The sequence below is a fragment of the Choloepus didactylus genome, chromosome 8 (genome assembly GCF_015220235.1).
Source record: "Choloepus didactylus isolate mChoDid1 chromosome 8, mChoDid1.pri, whole genome shotgun sequence".
Taxonomy (NCBI): Eukaryota; Metazoa; Chordata; class Mammalia; order Pilosa; family Megalonychidae; genus Choloepus; species Choloepus didactylus.
Genome location: NC_051314.1, coordinates 44,546,359 through 44,565,670, shown reverse-complemented (window position 1 = coordinate 44,565,670; position 19,312 = coordinate 44,546,359). Strand labels below are relative to the sequence as shown.

At 33.1% G+C, this 19,312-nt stretch overlaps 1 protein-coding gene across 3 annotated transcripts in view; it reads right to left on the bottom strand.

The window, feature by feature from the left end:
* The window catches only part of RASSF9 (Ras association domain family member 9), a 158,449-nt gene that overhangs the window by 115,484 nt on the left and 23,653 nt on the right, over positions 1-19,312 (bottom strand). The window contains exons 1-2 of one of the 3 annotated variants that reach the window (XM_037848044.1): positions 17,605-17,640; positions 1,126-7,509 (exon numbers count right to left, since the gene is read on the bottom strand). The exons of 1 other annotated variant lie outside the window; for it this stretch is intronic. In XM_037848044.1, the coding sequence (XP_037703972.1) occupies positions 6,249-7,493 (1,245 nt within the window). In that variant the 5' untranslated portion in view covers positions 7,494-7,509; positions 17,605-17,640 and the 3' untranslated portion in view covers positions 1,126-6,248. Of the gene's footprint in view, positions 1-1,125; positions 7,510-17,604; positions 17,641-19,312 lie in introns of those variants that run through there. One more of the 3 variants, XM_037848043.1, reaches the window with a different exon arrangement.

Genomic DNA, 19,312 nt, shown 5'->3' with positions numbered 1-19,312 from the left:
TAGAATCTGCCCCAACACAAATAAGTAGAGATGTTAGACTTCTTTTTATTAAAATTTTCTTTGGTCTTAATATTTTTGATCAAAGAAGATTTTCTTCAGGGAGCAGGGGTGTTACATGGTTTGAAATTTCATAGAATTTTGTAATTTCCCAGTTTACTTTTCTGGTATGCAAATAATATAAGAAATAAAGACTGTATGCATGAGAGTAAAAGAAAGTAAACAAACTCATTATAGTCATTCAAGTTAGTCATTTGAATGGATAAAATATAGTTCTAATGTGCTGGCTTAAGATGGGCAACCAGTAGAGAATCCACTTCTAAACTTGCTTAGGACAATTACCAGTTGAACAATGTATTGGGGGAAAAATACTCCTCAAAATTTGCTTAAGACAGCAACAAAAAAAGGAAAAAAAAAAAACTATGAATAAATCAATACTAAATGTGCAAAAGCTATATAAAGAAAAGTTTTATATATTGCTGAAGGATACAAAAGAATACTTGAATAAGAGGAAACACACAGTACTTTCAGAAAATACGACTCAGTATGAAAGGACTGGTTAATTCTCTATAAACGTATCTATAAATTTAACATGATCTCAATGTAAGATATCAACAGGATATTTAACTATGCAAGATGATTATAAATATCATTAAAATTAAACAAGAACAATAGAAAAGTTCTGAAAAACATGAATAATGCATGAATTATTAGATGCATGAATAATTAGAAGATACCAAATATTAAAAGAATTAAAAAGTCACAATAATTTAAATAGTGTGGTACTGGAACATAAATACACAGTTAAAACAATGGAATAGTAGAGAAAGTCCAGAAATAGAGCTAAAATACATACCAGAATTGATTTACAAAAAAAGGTGGCACTTACAAACACTAAGACAAAGTTTATTTGGTAAACGATGGTAGGATAACTGGTAACTATCTAGAAAATGATCAGTTGTCTCCCTATGTGGGAACCTTGTACCAAAATAAATTCCAGTGGTTCAAAAACATGAGAGCAAAGCATAAATGCACTAGAGGAAACCAAGGGAGAAATTTATTTTTAAAATATTTAATTATCATGCAGTAGGAAGGCTGTTTTAAGTATGACACACACACAAACATGAGTCATTAGTAGGAAAAATCCATAAATTTAACAATATAACATTTTTTTTTTTTTTGCAATAGAATAAATAAATTAAAAAGGCAAAGGCAAATAGCATACACTGTGGGTGGTAGGAGCATATTTCCAACTCAGGTTTTAAAGGATTAATTTTCATGGAGCGTAAGTGGCAATATTTATTAAAATTAAAAATGCATTTGTCACCCTATGACCCAGCTATTCCACTTTTAGAAATCTAGATTCACAGAAATGCACTGATAGAATAACATGGTTTATAACAGTAAATGAATTGGAAACCACCTAAACTCAACAGGAAATGACTGGCTATAAATAAATTATAATTGATACAGTGGCGTTCCTGCTGCCATCAAACATAAATAAGGAATTTCCAAATGAACAATATAGGATCATCTCCAGAATATCCACGTTTCAGATGAGAAATGTTATGTGAGAAAAGCAAAGTGCTAAACAGTGTGCATTGTGAGCAAGGCTTCGTGGGAAAATATATTTATATGTAAATATATATATACACATATATAACTGAATAATGTGGATTATTTATAGAAGAATTCACAAATAAGGCTTAACAGTCAGTGTTTCTGAGAATATCTGAGTAACTAGGCAGCAGTATTGGAAGGGAGACTGCCTTTTCACTGTGTACTTATTTTAAATGATGTGTTTCATATCATGTGCCTGTTTCACCTAAAAATAAATAAATTCATTGATATTATTTAATGTGAAATGTAGTAAAAATTTAGTAGTCTCCTGTAAAAATGTGTTTGACATTTCTATTTAAGAAAAATGATAGTTGAATCCTTTTGTTTGAATTATCAAGGGGAATCATCCTAATTTCACTTTCTGATATGAGACAATTAATTATAGAACTTACAAATCGCGATTTTCAATTTTAACATTTGGTGAAAACACAAATTACTTCTAGATTAGCAAAAGGACATTGTTTACTCTCGCTATTTAGATATATTGACTAAGAAAATAATGTTAACTTATTCATATGAGTTGTTACCAAGCATTATAGATAGCTTTTTAATAGAGTGACATCATGGTCGTTTACAGAATGAGCAAAGTAGTTTCCTTGTGTTTCATATGATTTAGTAGTTAAGTACAGTGAATATTAAAGGTCTGTTTTGAGGAACCAAGGATAGTGACAAACTGAATTATAGTAAGGAAGATTTACACTTGCTTGGATATTTTTACATTACAATGGATTTTATTCTAGAAAGCAAGATACCAGGCCATAAAAACCAACCTTCTAATGTGAGTTAAGACACTCATTCATGACAAATGGAAGAAATACTCAGAAATCTCATAAAAAGTTTTATTAGAGCTTAATATATATTTATACTGTCATGAAATAATACTTGATGTTAAAATAAACTGTGTCAGCTCAGCAGTTACATAATTCCAACTGATCTAAAATTTATTTTTAATATAGCCAAGTAACACAATGAGAAAGACAAATCATATCACAAGCAATGGTCCAACTGTTTCTTTTATTATTCTGGATCTGTTAGAACTTGAAAAAATTATATATAATTTGCATCTGCCGCATTGTTTAATTAAACCAACCAGGCAATATGAAAAGAAATAGCCTAATATTAAAAACAACAAAACAAGCAAACTATATCTGGATTAAAAGGTATTCCTTTGTCACTAGAAAAATACATTTTAAAATAAAATGATTACAATTCTACTTTGAAAAATTGTAAAATGCAGCCACAGACATATAGTTTGTCATGTATAGCAAATGTTTAAATAAATATAAAAATTGTGTTTTAATGGATTAGAACAGCTTCTAGAAACTGCAGTATCCATTTTTAATTAAAAAAAGAAAAAAAATTTAATTTAGAATATAGTCAAACATATTTTGCATCTTTGCAACTTGAAACGACTCTATAAAATGTTTTTTTTTTCTTATAAGCACAGGATCAGTGAAAAATACTAGAATTTAATCATTGAGGGGCTTTATATTAGTAATTCTATGAGTTAAATATAAAATAAATGTAGCATGATTGTCTACAAATCCCCAAACTGATGCCATATTAAAAATTTTTGTGATAATGTGAGGATTTAATGCTGCTCCAAAAAGAATTTGTAAGCAAAATTACTGTTAATGTTTTATATCTGCTAAAATGTATATTTATGTACAAAGTGTATGAGCATCATTTACCACATATGGAAATACAAAAAAAAAAAAAATTACAACCCTCTAAAATTTAGCAATTCAATTAAAAAACTGAGTTGGGACAAAGAGGTTGTTGGAGAAAGTCAAGTTAAAATAGATGATAAAGGCAATTGAGAATTTTTCCATTGGAGTCAAGGGAGGAATATGTTCATAAATAGATATAAACTAAACCCATATAAAAATATTCTATGAAAAGTATTTCTAAAATAGTTGTGAGTACGACAATTAGAGATTACAACTGTTTGAATGGAACAATAAATGTTTCAAAGAAGATAGTGAATAGTTAGTAGGAACTCAGAGTATGGAAGATGGGGAGAAAAGAGGCATTCCTGGTGGAAGGATGAATAAGGCCACAGTCTCTGAAATTCTAGGTCCCATTAAAGAAATGAAGATCAGTCAGCTTCAGTTTGCTACTTCTAGCAAATAGCAATTTCACAAGGTTAGTTAACCTGTCATGTTACTCAAAAATTTATAGGCACTTTATTTTAAAGTTTCTACAAATAAATTAGAACAATAAAGCTTCTATCAATTCCTAGAACTCAAATTCTCCCTTAATTTAGCAAAGAATAGCTCAGTTCCTGAGGTGAAGGCATTGTATCTTAGTATTCCTATTTGTATTAATATATTACTCTAAGTTAGAGGTTCACTATAACTGATGAATTATTTAATACTGTAATAGTCAAATGGGCAAATGCATTTGTATAACTAAATAGCAAATAAAAATTCTAAAATGAATTTTAGAAACATTGGTCCTGCTTTTTGCCAAAGTTTTAAACATTACTTACTGTAAAAATATAGAATAATTAAATCTTAGAATCTATCACTGTGCTTAACTGTTTTAAAACAGAAGGTAATTCAAAGTTTCTGAAATGAAATTATCTCCCTAGTCCTTATTTCTTATCAGAACTTCCCCTGAATTCAGAGAAATAATTGAATTACATAAGCAGATAAACAATATTCTTTGTCATTACTTTCTCACTAAAGATAAGAGTACCCCAAAAGACAGCATTATAATTAGCTTGTAAATTTGAAGATCTTCTGAATTTAATCCCTAGGAGTGAGCAATAAATATGCCAATGACTTACCGTATTGATGAATGCTTTGATGGGCTGTTAGGGAGGGAAACTTGGCTTTTACAGATGATTATTCAGTTCCCTTCCTAATTTATTTTTGATTAAACCTATGTTAGTATTATTATCCTTTATCACCATACTTCCCAAGTATGGAAATTCCCTCTTGTCTTTCCAGCCAACTTCAAATAATTTTCATTAGCCTGCAGCATTATCTTGGTATAAAAAATAACATAGAAAGCTGTGCCTAAAAGTGAAACACCAAGAAAATTATAAGTATCTTCGCAAAGATGGGAGAAAAGATAAAGGTGGGGGAAGGAGATGAATGAAAGAATAGCTAGGAAAGCTAAGTTAAAAACATACAGTACAGTATGCAAAAGAATGAAAGGGAAGAAATGAGAAACACTTAGAATCAACTAATTTCCTCATATCAAAACTAAGTAAAATAATATCTCTACTTACATGTGCATTGACATACAGGAAAGATGTCATCTAAGAAAAAAAAATGATCTGCAGCAGTGTTCAGTTAACAGTACAATAAAATGATCATATTGTTTTCAATATGATTGTATAATGTGTTCACTGGCAAGAAGGAAGGATGAAAGGGAGGAAGGGAGAGGAAAAGGGGACATGATGGGAAGAAAATGTAGAAAGGGAGTGAAGAAGGAAAGTGGGGAGAAGGTGAAGAAGGAAGGAACAAATGAACTTCCTAATTAAAAATCAAGCAAAGCCAAGCACAGTTTGGCACTATAATGCCTGTCAGTCAAGGTAAGACCTAAAAATCCTTTTGATTCTTCAGAGACTATTTTATTAGCATGTTTGCAGGTGAAGCTAATAGGTTGTTTGTTTATTTGTTTGTTTTTAAGTTTGCATTGTGGATGGAGACAATGTGAAGCAAATTATCATAGAATAAAGTTTTATTTCCATGTGAGTTCTCTGGATGTTCTGAGACTAATTAAATGCCCATACTTATGACATAAAGAACTCTCTTTCTTTTGCTCACACAAAAGACCCCAAAGTGCATCCTTTGTACTTTTGTAGATAGGACATAAACAAACACTCCTACCCTGTGATTTCCTCTATAAACTATGCTATGCCTCATTCAAAGAATGAACCTGCACAGGCCACTGATTTGATCAGAAGATTTGCATAGTGAGAAGGAGAAAAACCTGTCTCAATAACTTTAGGCTCCTTTAGAATTGCTGTTTTTATGCAATGCTTGTCCTTTTCTCATCCATTCTTCAGACTGATCCACTGTCAATATAGATACATTTTCCAACACAGCCTTTCTCACCTCCAGTCATAGAGGACTAAATAGGTAGAGGGGTACAGAGAGTGACAGACATGATATGTTGTAAATTCTTGGTATCAGTTAAAAGAACAAAGATTTAGATTCAAGCAGTAACAACATAACAGCTGTCATATACTTTACAGATTTAAAAATTCCAATGATAACAGCGATGAAAGAAAGTTACAGCATTTTAAGTTTACTTATTCATGTATACACAGTTTCAATATTTTGACTAATATAAAGAATTAATTTCAGTTTGCATACATCATTTCTCATAGAAGCTAAGGACAATTATAATATAATTCCAACAAATTATTTCTCTTATACTCCTACAAGTTATTTTTGCTACATTCCTAATAAATAGTTCACTGTTTGAGCTGGTAATAATCAAGGTCATGTTGTAAATTTCACATAAAAAACTAACTACATATATTGCTAGTTTTTATTAGCTACTAAGTAATGTGATTTATATTTTTTCAGAAGGTAATATTTTTAAATAAAGTTTCCTATTAAATTAAACAGGCATCAACAACATTAAAGTAGGTCAGAAAGTAACCACTCGAATTATGTTGACAACAGCACCATGTCTCCTACATTTGTTTCTGAGTCCTGACTGTGGTTAGAGCTGATCCCAGTGTCCGAGTCTGTGTCATTTGTATACACATTAAGCACTCTTCGAGTAAAGGGAAGAGCCTCCCCACTGCTGTTGGGAACCTCAGATTCTTGCCCTCTGTTTTCCTTTAGCTGGCATCCGTCTCGGTTGTTAATGTGAAGCAAATTGAACTCTTTGGCCAGGAGCTCATATTCTTCTGCTTTCATCTGAAGCAATGAGTCACTGTATTTAATTTCTTTCTGGATGCCACTCAAGTGAGAGTGGATTTTCAAACCAGCTTTCATGCTTTTGTCCAAATCACATTTAACACTTTCTAAATTTGAGCTTTCCAGTTCACCTGCAGCCGCACCTTCTGCATCTTCATTTACCTCAATACAAACACTTTTCACCTCTTTCTCAATTTCGCTGGAGAGTTTATCAATCAACATTCTGTAATATTTTAGTTGTTCTTCCAGCTGTACAATTCCACCGCTTTCACTCAGGTCCTGCAGAATCTGGTTTTCATCATACTGCAAGTCTAGTTTTTGCTCAACATCACTGAAGCTGGGCATTAAATATGCATCCTGGACATAATTTTCTCCATCATTTTCTAAACGATCGAAGTGGAATTTTGCTTCACACTTTTCAATTTCCAGATCCAGCTCTTTCATTCTCCTGACTTGCTGATGAATAGTATGGTCCTGGGAAATAATCAGATGAACTAATGTCTCCATACTCTCTTGATCTTGGGAAACTGTGTCCTTCTTAATTTTAGCCAGTTTCCTGAATGTTTTTCTGACTATTCTCTTTTGTTTATCTGGTGGTAATGTCTTCATGTAATTTGCTGGGCTGAGCTCCCACTGTTTTTCTGTGTTTTGCACTAATTTAGTTTCAGCTGTCCGCCACAAAGGAACTGGAAGAAAAGCATCTGCTTTAACCAAAACAAATTGCATGTTGGGCTGCTCATCTCCCCATGCTTTCCAAAGCCTTAAGATTCTAGTTAGTGGAGGAAGAACCCGTTCTGAGCCTCTCCACTTTTCTATGATGCAGTAATCACTAGGCTTCCCCAGAAGAAATCGTTTCTCTCCAAATGTAGTCTCGTGTTCCTCAAGCAAAGCTTGGATGACATCAGCAGAGGTGGTGCGCTTGGTTAACCCACAGACAATCTTTTCTTCTTGGCAAACCCAAACCACAATTTCCTTCTCTTCTGAATCCATCTCTTTAGTTGGAGATCTGAAAGAAAAACAAAGCATGTTGTATTTCTGTCATCACCTGTGTAAATTCAGCATTAATGCCCCTTCAAGGATTTAATCCTTAATGGACAGCTTCATTTGAGATTTAGACTACATAAGAATCAGAAATTTTTTTTTTTTTTTTTAATTTTGAATTTTTTTCCTTTATTTTTTTTAATTCAGTTTTATTGAGATATATTCACATTTCATACAGTCATCCATGGTGTACAATCAACTGTTCACAGTACCATCACATAGTGTTGCATTCATCACCCCAATCTATTTTTTGAATATTTTCTTTATACCAGAAAAAGTAAAAGTAAGAATAAAAAATAAAAATAAAAAAGAACACCCAAATCATCCCTCCCCCCCATTTTTCATTTAGTTTTTTTCCCCATTTTTCTACTCATCCATCCCTATACTGGATAAAGGGAGTGTGAAGAATCAGAAATTTTAATGGAATAAAAAAATAATTCAAAGCTCTAGAAATTTATCTTCATTTCCTTTTTATTTCCTCGGGAAAATGATTTATGGAGATATATCTGAGTAATAATAGGCTTCTTGTGAAAGTTAAATCAAAGTCATTTGTCATCTTATTTATGCAGGACCCTCAAAACATATGGCTCTATGAAGCAAATACCAAAGAAATTTCCCCTGGCTTCTAGAATCTTTTGAGACTTATGATTTACAGTGCTTATGCCAAAATAGTGACTCATCCTATGTTATCATCTTTATCGTAAATGAATGAATTATTTTACTTTGGTTACTGACTTCCATGGGGTATTAAAGTGATTAAAGTGATTACTAATGGTGAAAGAATAAACCAGTAACACCAAGTAACATTAAAAATTAGATCCAGTTCCTAATAAAGAAAATCCTGTAGAATATAAATATTCACCTCTATCATGTAAAATTTTATAAATGACTACCCAAAAAGCTATATTGAGTTGTCATGGCTTTCTATACAATTTTTTGCATTTAATGACTCAATATTGAATAATGTGTTATTTTCAAATAAATGCAATATTTTGGCAATATCTAAAATTCATCATTTAGCAATTCTATGCAGCAAAAAGTGGGTTATAATTTAGGATAATAAAATTAATTTCACATTCTGATTTGTGAAGAAATAATACCTAAATACATTCTAAGAAAAAATAAATAAGTTCTCAGAGTAACTATACTACCTACATTCTGGGTTACAACTAGATAGCAAAAATAAGTTCTAAATAAATCTTTACCTTAATATGTTTTAATCATGCATATAAAATGCTCAAAATTAATGTAGACATTTTTAACAGCATGTAGTTAAGAGTTTAACTTGGATAATTTGAAAAGCAGTGAATCATACAATATGCATATACTGTATGTTAAATTATAATTAATTTCAATATGAAATTATATAAACAATAGAAAAAATAACAAAATTAACAGTTGCAATTATAAATTTTATGAGATGATACCAATAGCTATTACAGTAAAACTAAGGAAATATTTATTTATGAGTTATCTTTAGTATATAGGGTTGAACTCTAAAAAATCTTATTAAAAAATAAACAGCCTTAAGGATAATAACCATCAGTCTTAAAATATTTAATATGTGCCAACCACTCTTTTAAACTATTACATATATTTACTCATTTAATTATCACAATTTTGTGAGGTAAATAGTAATATTATCTCCATTTTACAGATAAAGAAACTGAGGCAGGGGATTTTAGTAACTTGTCTAAGGGCACACAGTGGTGAAGTATGGATTCAAACTCAAGCAAGAAAGCTTGCTTCAGAGTCTGTGGTCCTAACCACTAAACTATAAAAACAAGATTGCAAAATTTATAATTCAGGCATGTAAATTATTCAGGAAAATAATCATAAAATAAACTACTTTTAAAGAAGAAAATCTTTGATAGCCATGGAGCCATTAAAAAACAAAAACAAAAACGAGTGTTCCATGCCACATTAGAGTGCTCTATTGGTCATGAAAAGACTTTCCCCAGTGTCAACCATGGAGAATAGTGCATAGAAATGTCTCACCTTTTGTATCCTTTTGTTATTAATATTGTTCCTGATCTGATGCAGTAATAAAGGATTTCTGGCTGACCTGGGTGTCTCCCTTAGCTGACAAAACTCTCATATACACAAAAATCTTTTCTGTTGGCTCCTTAGATTAGTCCCTATGTCTTTTTCCCTTTTCTGTTTGGAAAATATCAGCACTGGGTGTGTAGCTAAGGATGATGCATGAACTATGAACTATAACCCATTTTCATCTCTGTACCACAGCTGTGCAGAGGACAAGGAAGTAGAGAGCAGGGGTATTAGATGGTCCCTGTGTAGAGACCGTTAGTGCTTGCTACATTTTCCAGGTGAGCTGAAAACTAGAAGATATCTAAGGAAGGCAACAGTATATGAGAACCTGACACTTTCAAAACAGGAAGGACCCTAGTTGGAGTAGGGGTCATGGATGTGTTGTGGAATTGTCATGTTCATCATTATTATTCCTCAACACAAAAGGATTCCTTTTATACTAACAATAATTATCTTACTGTGTCACAGACTCTCTTCTGTACATTTATATGTAATATTTCCAGTCCTTACCACAATCAGGAAAGATACTATTATTTCTATGCTACATATGAGAAAATGAGTGCCATCATTAAATAACCTCACATGGCTATATAAGTGCTGAAGTTTAAATTTCTGTTTCATATCCAAGCCTGACTGATTCCGAATCTGTTCTTTTTTCCTTTTCTTTCTTTCTTCCTTTTTTCTTTTTCTTTTTTGCCCTGCCCTAAATATCCTTGCATTTTCTTGGGTCAGTTATTTCTAAATATTTGGGGGAGTTTTTTTTTACAACCACCATTCAAACCAGGTGATGTTTAAAAAATCCTGCCACTTGACTGAACAAGTTTAAAAGTAATGACCATCCATTACTGAATTTAGGCAATAAATCTTCCACACCTCGCATATGCTTCATCATGCCTAAAGTTTCTTTGTGGCAGGCTTAGGGTTTTGAAAACTGTATTTATTTTATAATATGGTTTTACTTGAGTTTCTATTCATTAATTCGACAAATATTTGCTGAGCACCTCCTCTGTGGCTGACACTGTTATGGGAAATGTGGGTGACAAAAAGACACGTACAATTTATAAGATAGTGTCCCTGGCATATTGTGGGAAGCAGTGCAAGGGCTGGGAAGGGAACACCTTATTTAGGGTCAGTTCCAATGCTAAATTCCTTATTACGTCAGTGGTTCTCAAATGCTGGCCCTCTAACTGATAACCCTCAGCATCATTTTGTTAAAGAAAAAAAAGAACACTCAAATACAAAAATATATGAAGTATGCAAAATAAAAATTCATAAAAAGTAAACCAATTTAGCAATCTTACAGAATCACTACTTTGTAGGGCTGTTTGCACAGGGTCACAGAATCATTAAACTTAGTCATCTGACATAAAGAATTTAGCACTAGAACTGGGAACTAAATAAAATGCTTCCTTCTCAGTCTTTGGAAGTTTACTATCTAATAGAAGTAATGGCATCTACAAATGCATATGCAACAAAAGATTAAAAAAGAAAACAGAAAACAAAAAACAAATGCATGCGCATTAGAAATATAAGTTTAGATTTGACTGATTGGTTTGTAATGTAATGTAATGTAATGCAATGCAATGCAATGTAACGTAACAAAACACTTCTTACCTAAAGATTGAAATCTAGGTGTGGAGACATAACCTGCAAATCTAATGCAATGAGATATGCCATTTCAAAATGAAAATACATCTATTTATTGCCTACTTAAAAGTGTTTTGTTTTGATCTGCTTTGTTTTTGTGCATTTGTTGGTTTGTTGGGGATGGGGAATGTAAGCGGGGTAAAGATTCCTTAAATCAGGTAAAAATTTAACTAGATCTTAAACTTCCCAGAGAACACTCCGTAGCTGCATGGAAAGTGAAAATTCATATGGCTTTATTCTGTTTTTAATTTATAAAACCCCATATCTCAATAATTTACTTCTATTTTCTTTTTATTCCAGTATTTTAGCTCTATTTATAAACAACCTCGTTTGGTGATCTTATTAACACTATTATGTTTTCTTTTTCTTTTCAGCACACATATTCTACCTCTGCTCACTCGATATCATTTAATAACTCAAATTAAACATTACTCTTATATATTAGAAATGTAATTGTTGACCGTTATTTCCAACCCAATGCAGTTACCTATATTTTAGATGTTTCTTGGGTTGCAGGAGAGCAGTGTCCCTGATTTTAAGAATTCATGTATATGGTAGTTACTAAATGTTATCCCCATTTTACAGATGAGGAAACTGAAACAAAGAAATAATAAGTATCTAGCCTAAGTTCACAAAACTAGGAAGTAGTGCATTCATTGCAACTCTAGCTTTAGAGGTTAACCTACAACTAGTCTTTGAAGATAAATGACAATAGCCTTTATGATTACTCACTTTTAAAACCTTCTAATTTATGCAATAATTACATTTCAATTGGTATTTTTAAATTAATTTATTAGAACTCAATGTATTTTTCCCCATAAAATTAATGAATCATCTGCTGAATCAAACTCCTGGTTTGAATGCTTTTAGTTGAAATATAAATTTACTTCTCTCAACTCTATCATTCTTCCAGTTGAACATCCAGTAAAAAGCTAAGTGTTGAGAGTCCCAGGTTTCTGAGCCTGTAATCTTAAGGGAGTTGGGGAAAAAGAGATTGACGGCAGAGGTTAAAGTTAATGTGGATGGTGATTCCAGAAGGTATCTTCTTTATATACTCTAAAAGGGAGTAACCAACAGGACACTGCCAGCTGGGATGCTGTATAGGAATACCAAAGCTGCTTGCAAGTACAGACTATTAAAATTTTAACTGGTTATAAAATGTGGATTACCTGGATTATAGCAGTCAAAACTCTTAACTTCTATGTTAGATTACAAAGTAAAAACATTTACTCAAAAATTGTATATATATAAGAGTGAAGTAACTACTGCATTTATATTTAACTCACACCATTTTAAATTTGAAAATTTGGCTTAATTCAATAAATTAAGTCTGTGCAATTTGAAAAAAGATATGAAGTTTCATAAGCCAGGATTTGGTCAGGTCATGGCTTCAAAGTATGGTACTTAGCATTCCTAATATCTTACTATCCATGAAGAACTCTCTTCAATATGTAGCTGTTTCAAACAATCATCTTTTATGATATTTTAGTGACTGGAAAGTACATTAAAAGTAATTTGAAACATTATTCAATGAAAATTATACTACTTTACTACACATTCCAAATATATATTACACTACATCTATAATTATGCAATGCATATTTATGACATTTCTCTTGCACATACTAATCCTGGTTTCATATATATATATATATATATATATATATATATATATATATATATATACTCTTAAAACTTTATTGAATTTGATAATATTGAATTTATTTTAAAGTTCTCACAAAAAATTGTTTTGTTGCTTACCATACTTCTATTTATTTTAAATGCCTTACAAGCATAAAATATGTTTGAAAATCATTTGTATATGTACCGAAGAAAATAAAAAGCTCTCAAAATCTAATTCCTTACATTCTTTTTTTCCTTTTAGAACACTAATGAGATTCATTTGTGAATATTTGCAACAAGACATTGTGGGAACAATTGTACCTGAAATTTAAAATGCATGATTTCATCTTGACTAACACTAGCAGACATTTTGAATTTGATAAGTCATTTTTGTCTAAGCCTCTGTGCCCTTAACTTTAAAACCACAATATAAATATTGACTGACATCTCCCACTGAGTTGCTGAAAATACCAAAAGAGCTTTGAAAAATGTGAAAAATGCACTGGGTAAATATAGATTATTAACAATAATAAAAATTATTATTATTTAATGCAGAGAAGGACATAGTTGTTTTTAGTATTCTTATTATATAATCTTATTGAAATTGGTATTTTGTTAACATTATTTTATTACAAATAGTTTCTAAACTATCCCACAATATTTTTTCACCTGTTTCAACCAGCCAATTTTATTATATGTACACTGTCAATATAACATAACTTTTTGGCTAGTAAGAGGCATTTTAAAATTTTTAATTATAATCTTTGGATTGCAGATGATTCAAGACTTAAATCTTTTTTTATTTTAATTGTCTAATTTGATGAAGACTGTGCTAATCAGACTCATTTTGCCTATATGTATACCTGATTATTATTCTCCAATTATTTCATTAATTGGCTTTTGTACTTTTATAATGTCTTCATTAGAAAATTAAGTACCCAAGTGAAGCTGATTAATGTGCTAGAAGAAATAACAGTGTTAGCATCATATATAGATTCTTTTCCAGTTTCACTCTAAAATAATAGTGAAAAATTAAATATGGGACTTTTCCATTCATTCTGCTGTCATCTGGAATTTTAAAAATATTTATTCATTGACAATTACTTTTTTTTTTTTTCATAGGATTTGTTATTTAATCTTAGCATGAAATTACAGGTACAAAACATGAATGTGATAATTTTACATCTTAAAACCCAGTTGACGAGTAAGGGGATCATTCCTTTATTTGGTTCAAAATTTAACTTATTTATATGTTTCACAATTTGATAATTAGAAAAGGGAGGTATATTTTCTCAAAATTCAAGCAATCATCGATAGTTTAGACAGCTGTTATTTAAAACATCTCATTCATTTTTTCTCAGAATAATAAAATTTATTATTGAAGCTTTACTTTATTCTAAATAATTTATGCAAAACAACAGTTGTAGTTTTCAATTTGCATAAAGTTCCTTTCCTTACTGTTTAGAGTAGTAAGAGCATGATTGTTACTCAGCAGGAACTTGAGCCATAAATGGTACATATGTTATTCTTAGGGAAAAAAAAAGAAAGAAACAAAAGAACACCACACATGATTTTAGTCAATAAAGAAAACATGCTCAGTGTAATAGTTATGTGAGTATTAATATCAATGTATACGCTCATTTGATTTTTTTTTTCATTTTTATTGAGATTGTTCAGATACCATACAATTATCCAAAGATCCAAAGTGTACAATCACTTGCCCCTGGGTACCCTCATACAGCTGTGCATCCATCACACTTGATTTTTGTTCAATTTTTAGAAACTTTTCATTACTGCAGACAAGAAATAAAGTGAAAGATGAAAAATGAAAAAAAGAAAAGGAAACTCTAATCCTCCCCTATCCCTAACCAACCCCCCTCAATTGTTGACTCATAGTATTGATATAGTACATTTGTTACTGTTTATGAAAAAATGTTGAAATACTACCAACTGTAGTATATAGTTTGTAATAGGTATATAGTTCTTCCCTATATGCCCCTCTATTATTAACTTCTAATTGTATTGTCATACATTTGTTCTGGTTCATGGAAGCGATTTCTAGTATTTGTACGGTTGATCATGGACATTGCCCACCATAGGATTCAGTTTTATACATTTCCATCTTTTGACCTCCAACTTTCCTTCTGGTGACATATATGACTCTGAGCTTCCCCTTTCCACCTCATTCACACACCATTCAGAGCTGTTAGTTATTCTCACATCTTGCTACCAACACCCCTGTTCATTTCCAAACATTTAAGTTCATCCTAATTGAACATTCTGCTCATACTAAGCAACGACTCCCCATTCTTAAGCCTTATCCTATATCCTGGTACCTTATATTTCATGTCTGTGAGTTTACATATTATAATTAGTTCCTATCAGTGAGACCCTGCAATAATTGTCCTTATGTGTCTGGCTTATTTCACTCAGTATATTGCCCTTGAGGTTTTGTCATCAACCCATTTTTTTTTTTTAATATGGTTTTGTTCACTCACCATACATTCCATCCCAAGTAAATAATCGATGGTTCTCTGTATGGTCATACATTCATGTGTTCACCACCTACACCACTATCTATATAAGGGCATCTACATTTCTTCCACAAGGCAGGAGGGAGAGTCAAAGAAGGTAGAGAGGCAAAAGAAAGAGGAAAAAAAAATGACAGCTAGGAAGCAGCAAAATGCAAAATAACCTTAAATCAAAGTAGAATAAAGAATCAGACAATACCACCAATGTCAAGTGTCTAACATGCCTCCCCTATCCCCCCCTCTTATCTGCATTCACCTTGGTATATCACCTTTGTTACATTAGCATAATACAATGATTCTATTAGTTACAGTCTCTAGTTTATGCTGCTTGCATCCCTCCCCCAATGCCTCCCCATTTTTAACACCTTGCAAGGTTGACATTTGCTTGTTCTTCCTTGTAAAAGAACATATCTGTACATTTTATCACAATTGTTGAATACTCTAGATTTCACCAAGTTACACAGTCCCAGTCTTTATCTTTCCTCCTTTCTTGTGGTGTCTCACATGCTCCCCACCTTCCTCTCTCAACCGTATTCATAGTTACCTTTGTTCAGTGTACTTACATTGTTGTGCTACCATCTCCCAAAATTGTGTTCCAAACCACACACTCCTGTCTTCTATCACCCTGTAATGCTCCCTTTAGTATTTCCTGTAGGACAGGTGTCTTGTTCACAAAGTCTCTCATTGTCTGTTTGTCAGAAAATATTTTGAGCTCTCCCTCATATTTGAAGGACAGCTTTGCTGGATATAGGATTCTTGGTTGGTGGTTTTTCTCTTTCAGTATCTTAAATATATCATACCACTTCCTTCTTGCCTCCATGGTTTCTGCTGAGAGATCTGCACATAGTCTTCTTAAGCTTCCTTTGTATGTAATGGATTGCTTTTCTCTTGCTGCTTTTAGGATTCTCTCTTTGTCTTTGACATTTGATAATCTGATTATTAAGTGTCTTGGCGTAGGCCTATTCATATCTCTTCTGTTTGGAGTACGCTGTGCTTCTTGGATCTGTAATTTTATATCTTTCAGAAGAGGTGGGAAATTTTCATTAATTATTTCCTCTATTATTGCTTCTGACCCCTTTCCCTTCTCTTCTCCTTCTGGGACACCAACGATACATACATTATTGTACTTTGTTTCATCCTTGAGTTCCCAGAGACGTTGCTCATATTTTTTCATTCTCTTCTCCATCTGCTCCTTTGCGTGTAGGCTTTCAGGTGTTTTGTTCTCCAGTTCCTGAGTGTTTTTTTCTGCCTCTTGAGATCTGCTGTTGTATGTTTCCATTGTGTCTTTCATCTCCAGTGTTGTGCCCTTCATTTCCATAGATTCAACTAGTTGTTTTTTTGAACTTTTGATTTCTGCCGTATATATGCCCATTGTTTTCTTTACAGCCTCTATCTCTTTTGCCATATCTTCTTTAAACTTTTTGATTTGATTTAGCATTAGTTGTTTAAATTCCTGTATCTCAGTTGAAGTGTACGTTTGTTCCTTTGACTGGGCCATAACTTTGTTTTTCTTAGTGTAGGCTGTAATTTTCTGTTGTCTAGGCACAGTTTCCTTGGTTACCCAAATCAGGTTTTCCCAGACCAGAACAGGCTCAGGTCCCAGAGGGAAGAAATATTCAGTATCTGGTTTCCCTGCAGGTGTGTCTTAGAAAATTGCTACACCCTTTGATGCCTCAGGTCACTGTGCTTTTCTGCCCAGCAGGTGATGCCTGTTAGCCTATAATTCTTGACTGGTGTGAGGAGGTATGGCAGTGTTCCCCCAGGCTCTGGGGTCTGGTTCTGAATGGAAAGGGCCCCACCCCTTTCCTCCTAGAGAAGACAGACCCTCCAGGTGGTGGTCATTAGCATTTCAATGGTCTCCCTCTCTGCTTGTGCTGTCTCCACCCTTCCCCAAGTCACAGCCCTGGAAACTGAAAATGACTGGGGCTTTCTCCACTGAGCCAAAAAAGAAGCAGATTGTCCCCTTCAGACCCAGTCCAAGGTGACCCTCTGGCTCTCCAAGGTCAGTCGTCACCCCAAAGCCTCTGTCTGTTTTTTGGGGATGTGTACCTGTAGTGAGCAGTTCACACTCACTACTTAAAACCCCAGTTGGAGCTCAGCTGAGCTATATTCGCTTGCTGGGAGAGAGCTTCTCTCTGGCACCATGAGGCTTTGCAGCTCGGGCTATGGGGGAGGGGGTCTCACGACTTGGTTTCGCAGGTTTTACTTACAGATTTTATGCTGTGATCTTGGGCATTCCTCCCAATTCAGGTTGGTGTATGATGAGTGGATGGTCTCGTTTGTCCCCCCGCAGTTATTCTGGATTATTTACTAGTTGTTTCTGGCTTTTTGTAGTTGTTCAGGGGGACTACTTAGCTTCCACTCCTCTCTATGCCACCATCTTGCCCCACCTCCGAAAATTACTTTTAATATCACAAAATCAATGATACAGCATTAAGAAAAGTTAACCTGTAATTGAAAACACAACCTTCATAAATCAAATATTCCTTCAACAAATTTTCAATGAGTAGCTACTATGTGCAATACATTGGGGAATAAACATGTTAAATATTCAAGTTTTAAGAGAAAATATTGTCTGAGATTACTCTTCCAAATTGCAGGTCAAATATATATACACATGTATCTACAGAAAAGTGACTTAGTGTGAAGACGGAGACAAATGGAAATAAGTAAATAAAATGTGACCATCTTTATGCAGTTGTCCAGGGGCATTGAAATCATTGAAGTTGGTTCACATGAGAAATCAATCAAAGAGCAAAATTTCTTCCTAGTATGTAATGGGCACTGAAGTTTAGTTGAAATTTGAGACATCAAACTACTTAGCAGGACAAATATTTCACATTGAGTCCTACTTACATTATAACACTGAGAATCATTATAATATTAAATTGTCAATTAAGAATAACAATATTATAAGATACTTCTAAAACCCTGTATATGAACAACAAAAGGAGATCTATAGATATTTAAGGAAACTATTTGAAATTCTGTAGGCATTTGTGATGGTTAGGTTCATGTGTCAACTTAGCCAGCTGATCAAGCAAGCACTGGCCTAACCGTTACTGCAAGGACATTTTGTGGGTGGTTAATAATCCAGAAGGCTGGTTTATTTAATAATCTGTCAATTGATTGCATCTGTGGCTGATTACATCTATGATCAACTAAGGGAGTGTATTCTGCAATGAGACAATCCAATCAGTTAAAGACTTTTAAGGAGAAGAAAGAACTTTCATTTCTTCTTCAGCCAGCCAGCCTCTCCCAGAGAGTTCATCGAAGACCTTCATCGGAGTTGCTAGCTCATTGCCTGCCCTACAGAATTTGGACTCGTGCATCCCCATGGTTGCATGAGACACTTTTATTATAAAATCTCATAATTACAGATATCTCCTCTTGGTTCTTTTCCCTAGAGAACCCTAACTAATAAAGCATTTTTCCATGGAACCTATTGCACAATTACTTATTTCCTAGGTCCTCCCAGAAAATATGATAGCAATACAATCAAACTTCCACGTATAGGATTGAGTTTAAGAGAAATGTTTTCATTGCTTGACTCTCTGCAGAATGAAATTACATACTTGGAACTAAGAATTAGAACTTTCTCAGCTCCAAGCAATTGGTAGTAGTACCTATACCTGGAGATTGTGATGGAAGTCACAATCAGATTAAAGGATAAGAACTGTTAAACTTTGGGGCATTGCTGAGCCCTGGCCAGCTGCCCAAAGACTGCTGTTTCCTATTTTTTTTTTTTTTTAATTACCATTACTAACTCTTTAAACTGAAGATTGTCTCCTTCTCATTCAGTGATTCTCTTTCAGGGTTGATCTTGTCCCTCAGGAGATATTTGGCAATGTTTGAAGATCTTTTTGGTTGTCACATCAGGGTTCAAGGGCGCCACTGTTCAATGCACAGGACAACCTC